This window comes from Corvus brachyrhynchos, unplaced genomic scaffold, assembly GCF_000691975.1.
Source record: "Corvus brachyrhynchos isolate BGI_N302 unplaced genomic scaffold, ASM69197v1 scaffold279, whole genome shotgun sequence".
In the NCBI taxonomy this organism is placed as follows: domain Eukaryota; kingdom Metazoa; phylum Chordata; class Aves; order Passeriformes; family Corvidae; genus Corvus; species Corvus brachyrhynchos.
This window is the reverse complement of record NW_008246060.1, coordinates 6921311-6936818: the sequence shown is the minus strand read 5'-3', so window position 1 is coordinate 6936818 and position 15508 is coordinate 6921311. Positions and strand designations below refer to the sequence as shown.

The following is a 15508-nucleotide window of genomic DNA, read 5'->3' as shown; positions in this document are numbered from 1 at the left end:
TCCTGCTGCTGATGGCAGCACATCGTCATGCTGCTATTAACATCTGAGCAATGGGAACCACAATTCTCACCTCTTTCATAAAATGTTTTCTGTCGGGCTTCTTAATGGAAAGCAGGGAATTTTTTTTGCTAAAGTTATTTCAATGGATCCTGGCACATTTTGTTCATGTAGCAGACTTTGCTGAGCCCCCCAGCTCTGCATTCAGCAGTGGAAATAGCTGTTATAGTTTCTAGAAATTCCTGCCCTCCTACGTGTCTGTATATGTAGTGGGGGGTCCTTGAATTCAAGTGATGTCAGGTCTTCCAACAATTTATGAACCTGCATGAAAAAACATAGAGATTTGTCACAGTTAATTCAGAGTAAATTCAAAATCTAGAACTAAATTTACACATGTAAATAAATGCCCAAGGGAAGACCATGCAGATGGTCTCATTTTTCTGGGTCTTTAGTTAAAGGTACTTTAGTTTACAGAAAGAAATTAGTCCGTTCAAACTAAATTTGAAATATATTTAGTCACTTTCTGAATATAATTATATGTAAGTCATTACAGTCTCACAATCATGAAATATGTAAAGTGTGTTTGAAATAAGGAATTTGAAGACAACCAATTTATTTAGCCCTGGTATTTGTTTAGCAAGGTATTTTCCAGTACATGTTATTCTCTTTCCCCTGGTCACACACAGTCAGTGCTGTCTTACTTTGAACAAAGCCTTTGGAAGAAGGATCCTGGTAGCAATATAATAGGAAAATATAAAAGATATATCAAACCTTTCTAAATTATTAACTCCTTTTTTAATAAAAAAAGTATCTTCATGTTCCTTAAAGGGATGACTAGCTTATTTGCCAGATTCCATCAAAATAGAGGGAGTTTAGCAAAAGTGAGCACTCATGCCCACTTAACCAAAGATTTCTCAACTCCTAGTTTACATAAAATTAATTTAGAGATAAAGATAAGCACTTTTAACCACTTTAGAGTAAGCAGAGCCTCACTGCTAAGACAGAGAGGTTGTCAGAGCATTGCTTGTATTCACTAAAAGTTCTGTTTTGTAGGAACACCACTGTGGCGCTCCTATATATGCTCATGATATGCTTTGTAATTCAGGAAAAATATACTCTTTCAAGAAGGAAGATAGCTCCACTAAATTGACAAAATCACAGTTTGGGGAACCTTGTGCAGTGTTTTCTCTCACTTTCAGTTCATTCAGTCATATTATTTCTAGCCCCTAAAAAAAAAAGCTGTTGGAAATGTTGTTGGGTTGTAATGAGGGCAGCAAAAGGTAAAGTTCATGATCCTTTTAGTCTATCCTGTGAAGTAAGCCTTGGTTAACACTAAGAATATGTTCTTTGCCTTTTTCTCACTGTAATTCAGCGCAATATTTTGTCATTTTATTTTGCCACAACCATAGTCATACTGGCTGAAGTAGTAGCACTTTGTAGATTCTGGACACAGAGATAGAAAACCATCATTATATTTACTATTTTAATCCAAATTTGCTTTTCAGTTTTTAATGCTCTTCAGCCTGACATTATGAGTGCCACATACCACTTTCTTGTTCTTGTGGCTGTGTGCAGGCAACTGTTTTCTCCTTGCCATTAATGCATTCTCCCTTTGGGAAGATGGTAAGGAAGAAAAACAGAATGACCTTGTGCAGGATATAGTGTAACAGTGCAGGGTAATAATGGTTTCTATTGTCAGGAAGATTTTAGTGCAGGTTTTTTTATGAAATATTTACAAAACTTGCCAGATTGGAGGTGGAAAGAAGGGCAGGGGTATGATGAGGCAGCAGAAAAGGGACTTTGGAAAGGTATTTTGTAGGAATGGCTGAGTGACCCCCCTCAGAAACCAGAGATCGTCCTCAGGCATATCTGCCGGGTGGAAAGGGGCTCAGGCAGCAGCCTGGATGTGATCCCTCTGCCATTCCCATCTGCAGCTGCCACCACAGGGGCCTGGGGAGAAATCCTAGTTCTCTTCATTTCCAGGAGCTAATAAAGAGATAAATTAGCGCAGTTATTTTCTGGAGACTACTCCTCCAGTCTGGCATTTTGGTTTATGTAATCCTGGAAGTTGTTTCTTTTCCCACTCCACGAGCTCCTCCTACAAGCAAGAGAGTTTTCCCATTTATGTCACTTTTCTGTCTTTCCCTGGAAGATTCTCTGGATTTTTCTCTTGTCTCTTTTGAATAGACCTGGTGATGCTTTTAGGCTTTTCACACTTCTCTTTCTTCCTCCACAGAGAGGAATGCTTTTGTGGAGACCTGAGAAGAGTTGCATAAAGTTCCTTATTCTTGATGACTATTCTGAAAGAACCATCACCTTTTGACCCAGAGGTTGCTATATTTAGTAAAGGGTCCATCTTATCTTTCCAAATGTGTTGCTTTAGAAAGAGGTTTAACTTATTTCCCAAAACCCAGGGTATAGCAGACAGGGTTTCAAGTGGTTTGTGGCTATAAAGAGCCTGACCAACCTCAGTGAAATCATTTTTCCTCCCACACTCAAATGTATTACATCTCCTCCACTCCCTGCTTCTGCTCAGTTGTGATTCTGAGAAGTGAAATAAAAGGTTGGAATTTGTCAGGACAGCTGTGCTCTCTCTGAACTCCTGCTGCTCATCACTGGTAATTGTGCTCACCTGTAGCAAGACTTATCCTCCATAGCGATTTCATTATTTTGTTAGAGATACAAATTAGTTGGGAAATACTGTGTACTGTAAGAAGGATTCATAAATATCTGTTTGAACATAGCTCCTAGGATTTCCTGAATCTCCTCCAAGTCCACTGCTTTTCCCAAGCATTCTGGCAGCAACACACTTAATTTCTTGCTAAGGTTTCTTGCTAGGGTTTCTAGCCTCTTGGATTTAAAGACTAATGCAGTTGTAATCTTGCTATAATTCTTCAGCCAGGAAGAGATAGATGTGCTGGCTTTTAATTCAGGATCTTTGAGACACACAGGAGATTCATTTTAATTTCACCTAATGCATAAAACCTAGGGCTTCCCAAGTATTATGTACCCCTTCCCAGGGATCATCCTCCTTCCAAGAGATATTTAAAGGGCTGCAGCAAACATTTAGCTCTCCACATAGTCAAAAGGACTTTGTCAGTCTCCCCCCCTAGAAAAACAAGTGCTTGGTGCACCCTCACAGACCATGCAGGTGACAGGAGGAGGCAGGGTGGCTCCTGATTCCTACCTGCTTTTTCCACATAGAGTAGAGGCTTTCTTTAAATTCTCACAACTTGATAAACATGTCATGGGAAAAAAAGTAAGAATACAAAAAGAGTCAGCTGAAACCTTGACATTCCTTTGGTGATTTTGAGAATTGTCATGGCTTTTTAAAGTGGCCTCGTGGTTTTTAACACCTTCTCCCATTGTGCCAAGGGGCTCTATTAGTTTCCCATCACATTCCCTCTGAGGTGGTTAATATGCTTTTCCTGCTGTACTATGTGGTTTCAATTTTCACTACACTTGTTTCTAGTAGCTTGCAATCACTAGCTCCAGGTTTCTGAAATTCTTCAAACAAGGGACAAAAAATGCTCTTTTTGCATCTTTTTGCCTTTTGTTAATAGTAGTAGGAAATAAAATCTTTTCAGTCGCTGTGACAGAAATACAATTAATACATGTCGAGCAAGAGATGCACTTAAATCTTTTAAAGGATTACACTGTGGTTTTACCTGAATTACCATTTGATGTATCAGCTAAGATCAAGAGCGAATTTCCCATTCCTGTATCACATGAATACTTAGGAAGAACTGCCAGAATAGACAAACCTGAATTTACTGTCCTCTGTCTAGAGCCAGTTGGGAACAGGACATACAGAGCATAGGGGAACAGTAAGGATGTTAAATGTACCACCTGATGAGCTTTTGTGCAAGCTCAGCCCGCCCAGAAAAATCCCTGGCTCTTTTCCTCCTTGAGGCAACCTCTCTGAATGTCACTTAAAGCTGACCCCTCTGCCTTCTCAGTTCTTTCTGAAGTGGGATCCCCACATCACCTCTCTTCCAATGCCACATGAATTTCTGGACCTTTTACTATTTTGGAGAAATCACTGAGGGGGAAGAGCTAAGTAAAGCCTGGGGGAAGGATGGGTGTTTCTGTTTGCATAACACCAGGACAACAGTGTCAAGCTACTCCGCAGCATTTGAGTGGTATTTGTTATCCCTGAGTCCTGCATTTTAGAACAAGGAATTCAAGGCCTGGAGTAGAGGAATTATGTGCTCAGAGTAATGCAGCAGGTCAGTGACAGAGGCTGATTTCTTGTCTCCTGGCTCAGATTCACTTAACATTAACTAGCAGGGGGTGGAATTTTTATTGTCAGAGAGTTGAGTAATTGTACATAATAGATGGTTTTCTCCATGAAACCATGAAAAATTGAAAATCTGCAAAATTTTTTTTTAAAAGCTATCATTATTCTTTAATTTATTTGGCCATATGCCTCAGTGTTTTCCAGTAATTGCTCAAACAAGAACAGATAATTAACCAAGAAGGCAATAAAACTATTAAAAAACCTGAATACAGATAAGCTTTCAGTGATGCTTTCAACCTACTGGAACAGCCCTTTGAAAGGGTTTCACAGCTTGTTCTCCATCATGGCTGAGTATTCCGCAGCTCACAAGAGTCAGAGGCTTCCACAGAGCTCAGGCCAGGTGAGAACTGAGCTGTGGGAGCAGCAGGATGAGCTCTGCTGGGATACAGCTGGGGAATGATCCCATATTGTACTTCTGAGGGCACCAAATGATACTGCTGTAAGCTCTTCCCAAAAGTAGGACGTATTTTTCTCCAGAGGAGATCTTAGAGAAGGGATGTGGCACTTGGAATTAAGCTAAAGGAGAATAAACCCAACTGTGTTTAAATATATTACAATATATGAATAACGTGGTACGTGCAGGTATGTTCATTGCATTGTTCGAATTCCCTGTACATTCACACCCTCAATTTAAACTGTAATTCACATTTTCATTGTAAAGAATTTTATGACTGTTACAGGAATTTTGTTTTAAGTGCTGTATCTGAAAAGGGGAAAAATGTTCAGCTGGGGGGAAAAAACACCCTTTACAGGGTGTGCCTGAGCGGTGCTGGGTGCTGGACCTTCAGTACAGTTTGCTAATCAGCATCAGAGCAGCTTCTGGGGTCCTGGTGCTCCTCAGCTGTGGTGAGGAAAGGCTCTGTGTACCACTGCTCCAGCCCACATCCACCTGAAACACGGGTGTAGCAAAAGGCACAGCTTATCTCTGCTCTTCATGATTTACTTCATACTCATGGTCTTACAGGCCATTCAGACCTTCAATTTTCTGTCGTGAGCAAACTCAAAAAAAAGGACAGAAATAGCTTCTTGGCACTAGCAAGCCATTCTTTACATAGCTCAAATTGATTTATTCAGGTCAGAAATCAAAAGCCAGTTTCATTTCTGCAGCTGGCAGGATAACTATTAAAGTTTAAAACCTTCACCGATGTGAGTACCTCAAAAATCATACTTCTGTCTGAATATTTTATCTGCAACATTTACAAGTGACATCTAAGATCACGGTAACTGAAGGAAATGGGAGTGGAAAATGTTTCTTCTTATTATTTCAGTTGTGTTTACTTCATGCATGCAGCACCATTTTGCATATTGCCCCTCATAGCTTTGCCTGCAGAAGCACGAAAGCAATGATTTTCACCCTGTTTACATGGGTGTTTCACTCAACAGAAAGAGGGAGAAGAGCAGTGGAGAAAAATGTGAAGATTTTATCTATAGAAATTGGTCATAAGTCTGCCTGGCTGGACTAAAAGTACATGTAACCTATTTTTAAAAGAGCATATTCTTGTATGACTTTCCTTTTTGATCTTGCTGAAGTCTACAGAAATGTAGATAAGAATAGGTGAGAGTCAGAAAATAATAGTCTGTTGTTTTAATGAGTTCTTGGTCTTTTGTTAGACAAAACCAATAATTATGAAGAACTCAATTTTGCTCACTCTCTTTGCTTACTATCTTCTCCATAAATTTTTATGCTCTTGTATCATAGCAAGGCATTTTTCACCACTGTGATTTTTTTCTATTATTTTAATTTTCTTTCTAAAATATTTCTATTTTCTTTCTAAAATATGTAATCATGTAATCACTCCCACAATACCAATCTGTTTTAATGATAACATGGATATCTAGGTGTCTAGTACTGAAAAAACAAAGAAAAAGGAAAACAGACCTATTAGTTTTAGTGCAGGTCCTTGTAATGCAAAATAAAAAAAACTGAAAAATGCTTTATTTTTCATACCTGAGTGGAAATGTGAGTTAACATCTCATATCTCTGAGATATTGCCCAGTAACCACTAACAACGTGGAATCTTCTTACAAGCCCAAGTGCAGCTTTTCCTATACTTTGACTTTATGGCTCCATTCAAGTTCAGAGACTCTTTTTTTCTGAAATTGCAGTTGAATCACAAAGCAAGAAGAAAAAATCTGTTCTTGTTCATGTCTAGTGTCTGCTTTGCAGCCCTTTGTGTCTCACTCTGTGCCCAGAGACTGCCCTACACCTACACCTGCCACAAGAAGAATTATGTTTACACTGTTCTTACTAGCACAGATACTCCCAGGTCAGAAGTTTCAGACTGGTTCAGAAAGATATCTGGCTCTGGATAGGATTCAAATATTTTCCTTACTTATCTGATGACACAAGTGCTGCTTCAGTTTGGTTTTCACAGTTGCACATGCTGATGATGATGCAGTGTTTGAAATCACCAAAGGACCCAAGAAGTTGCTGACTGTCCTCTGAGATGTGTTTTGTGATCTCAGTCTCTGCATGGACACCCACAAAAACAGACTTCTAGTCAAAGGGATCATTGTTCCCATCATTATGGGCAGATCAGTCTGTGATTTTGCTGCTAATGCTGATACCAGTGTTTTGATGTGCAGAACGTAATGGGGATAATGAATACTAGCCCTTTCTGCTGTGTAAACAATACTGAATGAATGTGTTACTTGCAACGCCTAATTTTGATTTAAAAATGCACTAGAGCACTTCTTAACCTGCTCTGATATGAATTCAGGGTGAATAGCATCAACAATGTACTTTGTCTTGTGAGTATTAATGAATTTTATTCTCTCTGCTACAGTATTCAAAACCAGATAGGCACCCGGGGCCTATTCTGCACAAAGTTATGGAGTCTAGTTTTTCAGGCCCTCAGTCCTTCCCAGAGGCCTTGTCTCCTGACAGAGGAACCCAGCCCATCAAGCAACACAGGTGAGCAAATGTCTGTGTGGTGAGAGACTAGGCTGGCAGCTGCCCAGGGAGGCAGTTGTAGAAGTGCTGATAGGTGTGCAAGGTTACGGTGTGGCGGGGCTGGGTGAGCTGCTGAGTGCCATGGTGCCAGCAGAGCCTCAGCCGCCTTATTAAGCAGATGTCCAAGCATTTTCTTAGCTGCAGACATAAAAGGTAACAGCAATGCTCACTGCTTTCCCCTGTGGTTTGTGCCAGCCCTGCAGGAAGCATTTACAGACACCATCCAAGCTGCAGGTACAGCCCAGCCAGTGGAACAGCTGTAGAAGGAGGAGCCATTAAAAAAAAGACTTTGCTTATCGGTGTTCATGAATTTAATGACTCATTTGCTGCAGAAAGACTTGGTTGCAAACTCCCAGCCTTTTTCACTGTTTCTTTAAACAAAAGATACTTGGAGTGAATAATGACTTATTTATGAAAACATGGTGGCCTTTGAAAACGAGGCTTAAAAAAGTTTGGATGGTGGTTTCGAAGAGAAAAAAAGAAGAGGAATGTCACCCATCACCAGATGAGATTCAGATTAGAATTCTGCTTATAACTGGTTTTGGATGAGAAAGAGGGCAGGTGCTTCATTACAGGACTAGAAACCAAACCAGAGTCTGGTGTAAGCAATAGTGTTGGTCGAATGACAGTGGTAACATCTGGTCCAGGCACAGAGAGAGAGAAAAAAGGCTGAGAAAAACGAGTTTGGAATTTTTTCAGCTAGATAATCTGGAGTGGAAGACTTGTTTATTAAAAGGATTTTTTTTTAATTACTAAAAAAAAAAAAAGTCTGGGATTGCATGAGGTTATGATCTGGCTTCTGTAGTATTTGGTGCTCTCAGCCAGCTGTGCTTTTTTCTCATTTGAATGAGTGATTTGTTTAACGGACAGAGTGCCACATGTGAGCCAGAAAGGGAGTTTTGGGTCTTATCTGCTTTTACCTTACTTAAGCCTTTAATTTGGCATGAAAAAATAATGCCAACTGTCACGTCAGATCCATTTCTTAGGTCTTTTTCCTTATTACACTGAGATTTTTAAAATATGCTTAATAATTTTATTAAACATAGATGAACTATGGGACTGCTGCCTACAATGCTTTTTACAGAAGTTCTGGGAAGAATTTTATCACCATTTAGTCACAACATGAAATTCAGAAAAAAAATCAGTGACATTCCCTTACCTTTTAATAGTATGATTGCAATATCCAAGAAATGTCTTTGCTTCAGAACTAATGTAAGAAGTGGGATGACTTTATAATTTATAAAGAATTCTTTTTTAGTTTTAAAGCTCAAAATTAATTATACAGGGCCCTTGCTTTATGAAACATTCAACAGACTTGAAGACTTACAAGACTGTCTTTAATTCATGCACCATGTGACAGCTTCCTAATTTATTTTCTAAATAGTGTTCACTGAGGACAAATGGTCAAATGTGGCCAAATGAGGATTTTATACTAAATATCCCTCCATTTCATTCCAAACCTGACTGAGCCTGGAAAAATTATATCAGCTCTGCAGGTTCTCTCTTTTATGCTTTTGTTAAATTCTACCGTTGTTTTATTTCTTCTTGCTACGGAAATACTTTGCTCTACATCCAGACCTGTTTTCTCCACTGGTGTTTTCAAGAACACTAATGATAGGTGATCATTTCATAAAATCAGGGGCTGGCTGTTTCCACGTCCTAAAACTAATGCAATTTTGGCCTGGCAGTAAGACTGTCAATGTAGGGAATCACTTGGAGTTGCTGAAATATGACTGACAGAGACCATATAATTATTTCACTCAGATTATGGATAATAGCAATTTTCTGTCTCTACCAACCTCAGCTACACAAAAAGAATTAATGCAGATATTAAGTTGAAAACTGAAATTTAATCTCAAAAAATATTTTCCCTGTGCTATTATTAATCTCCTAAAATATTTTGCCTGCATTATGCACTACTATTACAGTAGAAGAATGTTACATCTTCTGCTTGCATATGTAAAATAACTCAGAACTGTCAGAATTCAAAATTAACAAATGTGTTTAATCAGTAAACTTCCTGCAAAGTATACAATGTGCTCAAAAATTCATCTTGGATTATCTGTTGATCTTGGTAAGAAGAAAACCCATACTGTCTTATTTTCTAGTAGATAGAAATAAATTAGAGTTTTGTTAATTATGGGTTGAGTTGTGATCCCTTTGAATAGCAGTTTTCCTGGTAATTAGTCATCCTGACTTTCATTCATTGATTCAGTCATCCTTGATTTTAGAGGGATTCATTTCAGAGAATGCCATGATGAAAGCCAAATGCAGAGGCTTTCAGCCTGGAGCAGTTGTATTGTCTTAAAAAAATGCCAAAATAGGATAAACTTACCCTAAAATTAATAATAATTTGTTTTTTTCATTTGGGAAGCATTTTACTCTTTATGCTGCTAATATAAGTGATTCAGTTTACTGTAGAGGAAAGAGTAAATTAAAGTTATTCTGCAAATAAGGCTATTGAATTTGAAAGAGCAAGTACAGATAAACTAAAGCAACTAAGAATGTAAAGGCAGAGGAACCTGAAAGGAAGGAGGTGTAAGGAATCTGCTATTTTCCCAAAGAAAAAGCAAAGCTGATGGTGGGACAGAGATAATAATTGAAGCAGTTTGTGCAATCCTGAATTAATAGATTTCATTTTTTAGGTTAGGATGACTATTTGAGGATAACAGTAGAATATGAACAGAATTAAATGTATGAAAATAGACATTCCTACAGTCAAAGTGGAAGTAAAATGTGGAAATCAAAGCTCTCAAGATGGTTTGGTTAATCTTGATCCAAAAAAAAAAAAATCTGGAGGGAGAACCAGCTAATGAAATTTCATGTCTGGGAGCAAAGTCTATAAAAATGGGAACTGTGACATGAGAGGATGGATTAGCAAGTGTCAAATATTTAGGATGATGAAGAATTTATCAAAGTAACTAGGAACCAATTATGTTGAACTTGAATAGTCAAGACTTTAGGACAAATATGGGGGAAGAAGATTCTTGGGGTAGATATAAAAAAGGAAAAAATTGTTTACTATCTTACCAATACAGGTACTGCAACATATGCACTGATGATTGTATTTGGTGTGGGTGAGTCAGATCTCTACACAAGCTCAGTCACTGTTGTCATATGTGTCTACTGCCTTTAAGGGGAGAAAGTAGGGGGAGGCAGAAAAGCTTCAATGTGGAAACACAGAGGTGGTTGAAAGGGAGATATTAAGGACTTGTGTTGAGAAGGTAGGACATTCACCAGTGCAGCACTCAAAGAATTACTCAGCACTGGAGTCAGACTTTGTTCAGTGCTCTTGTGCATGACCTTGGCACAAAAAAAGCTGGAACACGACACAGCACAGCATGAGAATGCACCACTGTTATCTCACCTGCTTAAAATGGCCTCCCAACTGCCATGGACTCAAATTGCATTCCCAGGCTAAGATGAGGAATGAATGATTGATGTTCCACAGAAAATGCTAGAAAGTCTGTCTTATGTCAGTGTTCAGTTCGGGAGACTGGAAAGGGTGTATGGCTGCTGCTTATAAACACACGAGAGCCAGCACAACGAGAAGTAAAAGACCTATTTAAAATGAAGGAGTGTGGTGGCACATATGCCAGCTGAATATTCATCAGAAGTAATTTGAAACTGAAAAGAAGTCTCAAAGTTTTTAATATAGAACAACTTTCTGTAATAGGAGCCTGGATATTGTCATCAATTTAGGGTGGAGGCTGACCAATGCACTGCAGGGAGCATATGATGAGGTTATGGCAGATGATTAAACTCAGTGCCACTGAGGTATCTCAAATGTTCTGTTCCCTTTTCCTGTTGTTCCATCACCAGGATGGTGACCAGATGACACAGGTGGCACTGAAGGATTTTCATAGAGTTCCAAAGTCCCTGAGCAGCCTCAACATGGGTTATTCCCAAATACGAGAATATTATGATGGAATCAATAATGCTCACATTTCAGAAATTGGGAGCAGATTTGTAGCTGTAGGCTGTATTTATTAATACTGAAATTGGTTGAAAGTCTCTGTAGTTGATTCATACAAATGTTAGCACTGGATTGTCTAACAGCATAAAAAGGTGGCTCCTAGGGAACATCAGAGGACACTGGCAGCTAGCTCTGTCCTTGGGGTATGTATTTACTGGGTGGTTTGCAATTAACTCAAAAGTACTACAGAAATATTCCAGAGTTACTGTAAAAACACTGCTGCTCTTCTCTTCATGAGCATGGTTAACTGCATTTGGGAGTGTGTCTGTGCCCCAAGAAGAGAATGCTCCTCCTGTAGGATCAGACTTTGTTTTCACTTAGTCGTTCAACCCAAAGAAAACTCTCGCAGAAAACAATTTGCAACAATGAATCCCAAGTTCTTAATTAACTTTGGGATGGTTGAACTGCTTTTTTCAAAACATTAATTCATCAGAACTGTATTGCTCCCTAGTTTGTGCCTCACTTGTGAATCAGTTCATGTATATTCTGATTTTTTTATTCTGGAGTAACTGATTGATAGATTTTAAGGATATATCTGCTACAGCTTTATGTATTGGTCTATTTTATTGAACAGCTCAGTCATGTGGGCTGGTTTTTTTTACCCAGTTAGACTGGAGTGCAGGGAGGAAGAAACCATAATGTTGGCTAAAGGAAAATAAATTCCCTGAAGAAACTGAAAAGACATTGTTTGCCTGAGAGGGAGGAATTTTTCACATGAGCAGCAGAGAAGTCTGAGAGGGACATTACATTTGCATCGCAGATATTCATATCAGTTCTTTGTAAAAGGAAAAACTTTTCTGTGCTGGAGATGCTTTTCCATAGAACTTTTAACAGAAATTCTTAGGGGTTTTTTGGTGCCTGGAGAAACGAGTGTTGTCCTGCAGCTTGCAGATGCACTGTCTGTAAGTATTCCTGATCCTTAGCGAATTTGTCTTGTCCATGACCACAAATGATTTTTATTCTTTCTTTCCTCAGGTTTGTTTTTTTTTTCTGTCAGAAATGTTGAAAGCATAAAAACCTGTCATTAGCAACAAATTGGTTGCTTAGACCCTGTCAGTGCTGGAAGTTCTACGGCTGCAGGACAGAGGCAGATCCCTTTGTCTCAACCTTTGCTGCAGTTCATACCCATTACCTTAGGTGTAGCTGTATGTGGTGAAATTATGTCTATTACAAATAGAGCTTTTGTGAATTTGCATATGAATACTATTAGATAGGAGACCATGTGCTCTCATCCAACAGGGAAGATGCTCAAAGGCATCAAACCAACCACAAATTAAACAATAAAATCTCTATTTTCAAAGATTCGTAATCAATCTAAAGTTTGTTCCTTACTTTTGTATTACATTGATGACTACACTCAAGTCAGTAAAAACCCCAAAAATTCATTATCCATCACAAATTATTCATTCACCTGCATCTTTTGAGATCCCCTGCTGTATTAATCTCAGGCTCTCCTGAGCAGAAATTGTCAATCATTTTGTGTGGTGGTAGTGTTATTTTACAGAATATGAACTGTAACTTGCAACTCAAACTCAGCCTTCAGAACTGAGAGGCCAGTAGTACTTCAGGTTTTTAAAAAGGTTTTTTCACAGCCTCCTTAGTAGCAAAGGAAAAATCTTTTTAAGGAAGTATCAAAAATCCTGGAGGGAATGCTATTGCCATGGGTTGTTGGTCTTTTCAATTAAAAAGCACTAGAAGAGTAAAGGTGTGGAAGAAAACAGAGCTTAGACTGTGATGGAACACTGATAGCCTGAACAGTAGGACAGAGAGTGTTGAATTTATTTCTTATTTTAACTTCGGGCAGGAAAGGTTGATTTTAATGGAAATGTACACTCAAAGAGAATTTGTCCAAGGTACTTGGAACAAGCAAGAATTGCTTTGGGAGTAGATGTGGCCCTAACTATAAATAAAGTTCCCACTAGGTAAAAAATGCAGATTATTTTTAAGTCACATTATAATAGGGAAAAAGAAGCAAACTTCTCAAAAGTCTTTTGCATTGCTGAATTTTGTCACAAGTTGGAATTATTCACACAGCCAAAAATAATGACTTGTAAAAGGCATTTACAAAACCTATGTTATCATTAAAGATGTAATAGAATATGAGGTAACATAGGCATCTCTGAGACCCAGAAGATGCCAAGAGAAATAAGAGTTGTTGCAAAATGAATATTCAGTCACACCATGCAGTACAGAGGCCTCTTTGCCATAAAAATGGGTTGTGCCTTGCCTTAGTTCTGTGTTCCCATATTTTTGCATTGACAAATTTATGGTTTATATACCAAAACTGTGGATTCTAGATACTTTTCCATTCCTGCGTGAAATAAAAAAAAAAAAAATCCATTCTCCTTCCAGAACACCAGAAAAATACTTACAAAAGCACTTTTCTAAAATGAGTAGAACACTATTACTTGTTTTTACCAAATTCAAGTTTTATTATATAAAGAAACGACACACTATTTATCAATATATATAAACAAGAAAAGAATCTGTATATAAAAAAAGAATAAAACAATACAGAAATCTTGTTCAAGGTGGAGAAAACTTGTCTTAGCTTCTTCAAGCTGCAGTTCATAAGCTTCACTTATATTCCTCACTTACACTTTTTTCTCAATTTAATGGTTTTGTATCAGGAAGCAGCCCCTCGTAGGCTGACAGAAGATATATTGGGCTTTCAGTTTAGGATCTAATTTTGAATTCAGCTGTGGCTATGACAGAACTGTATTGTTTGTTTATAATGTCTGAGGACTCAACTGTGTATAGCAGGATTATGATATGCAGCATGGAAAAGAGAAGCATCCTTCATCAAGTGCAAGAAAACATTTCATATACTGGGCAATTATTTTCATTCCTAGAAAAGAGGTAATGTATTAAATATGGCATAAACAGCAGCTAATGGTGGATTGGACTATTATATTTCCATAGAGAGTTTCTACTGACATCATAGACTGCCACAGCAAAGTTTATATGAGCAGTAAGCCATGCATTATTAATCGTGAACCTTTACTTCGCAGAATTTTATGCTTTTGGTGTGATAATTTTTGCTGTACTCTTGGTGTTGTTCCTAGAAGTCTCTCGTCATGCTGCAGCCCAGGACAAAAAAGTGGGATGCTACATAGAAATGCCTTTCGGAGGACTCCTCCCTTGCCTCGGGGTAGGTTCAATGGAATTACAGGACCAGCATATCAACAGCTCGAAGAGTCGAGGATCACAGACCAGGACACGATACCTTGTCACAGGTGAGTGTACCACACCTGAAGTGAGCCAGTTAGTGGCTTTTAAAAGAGTGATTTTTAAAATAAAACAATGCACATTGCGAAGTTGGTTTTCTATAGACTGAAGACTGATAGCTTCATACAGCTTTGTCTCTGAAAAGGCACAAAAAATACACGATTATTTTTTTTTTCTTTTTAAATTCAGTTTATTAGAACATTGGTTGTGAGCTCCAGCTGTACATAAGGTCTGGGTTTCAGAAGTGCTCCTGAGAACCTACAGCTGCCTTTGAAATCTTTTGCAATTGCTAAGATAATTTGAATAACATTTTCATATCCCTATAGATTTCTAAAGACTTTCCAGAATATTACAGGCGTGTTTTATATAAAAATAGGAGTGGTATCTGGAATGGAATAAAAACCCCACCCAGTTTCGCCTGTAAGTCACAGTGAAACTCTTCACTGTGACTTACTGGTGAAACTGGTGGGGTTGGGTGTCTGGTGACTTCTTTTAAGTAAGTTTGACTCACACTTGTGTCCTTGTTACTATTTGCTTCTTCTGAGGAAAAAATTGTTTATTGCCTCTTGCAGTAAATATATTATTGTTCATTTGTATGGTATGTGCATATCATACAAATACATAGCCTGGTGAAAATTTCCTGGTGAAATTGCAACCCTTCCAGAAAGGAGCAGGCAGCCAGCCTTCCCTCTCCAGTGGCAGAGTCGTATGATGCAGGCCCTGAGAAGTGCTGTAGCCTCCTCCCAGGCTAGGAGTGAGGTACAAAACAGCAAAGCTGTGGGTAATTGTATTTACTCCTGTCTAGGAAATCAGTGTGTGATTACATGTTACACATACCAGCTTGTACTGGGCTGTATTTTAAATTGGCAGTTCTGCAAAATTTGATATTGGGAGCAGACTGTGACCCCTTCTGGCCTCAATCCACTCAAGCACTTCATCTGTATTTTGTGCACTAAGGATGTTTACTCTCTAAATATCTGCTGTTTTCACAGTGTTGATGTTCTCGTTGGATTTCCGGCCCAAATGAAAGGTTCCCTTGTCCCTTGCAGAAGTT

The 15508-nt window shown here is 38.5% G+C and overlaps 1 protein-coding gene across 3 annotated transcripts in view; it reads left to right on the top strand.

The window, feature by feature from the left end:
• Window positions 1–15508, top strand: part of NRG3 (neuregulin 3) — a 207672-nt gene that overhangs the window by 183684 nt on the left and 8480 nt on the right. For all 3 annotated transcript variants that reach the window (XR_001865910.1, XM_017746441.1, XM_017746442.1), the window contains exons 5-6: window positions 7084–7211; window positions 14292–14464. Coding sequence is in view for 2 of the 3 variants with exons in the window: in XM_017746441.1 (XP_017601930.1) it covers window positions 7084–7211; window positions 14292–14464 (301 nt within the window). In the remaining variant the exon portion in view is untranslated. The remainder of the gene's footprint in view (window positions 1–7083; window positions 7212–14291; window positions 14465–15508) is intronic.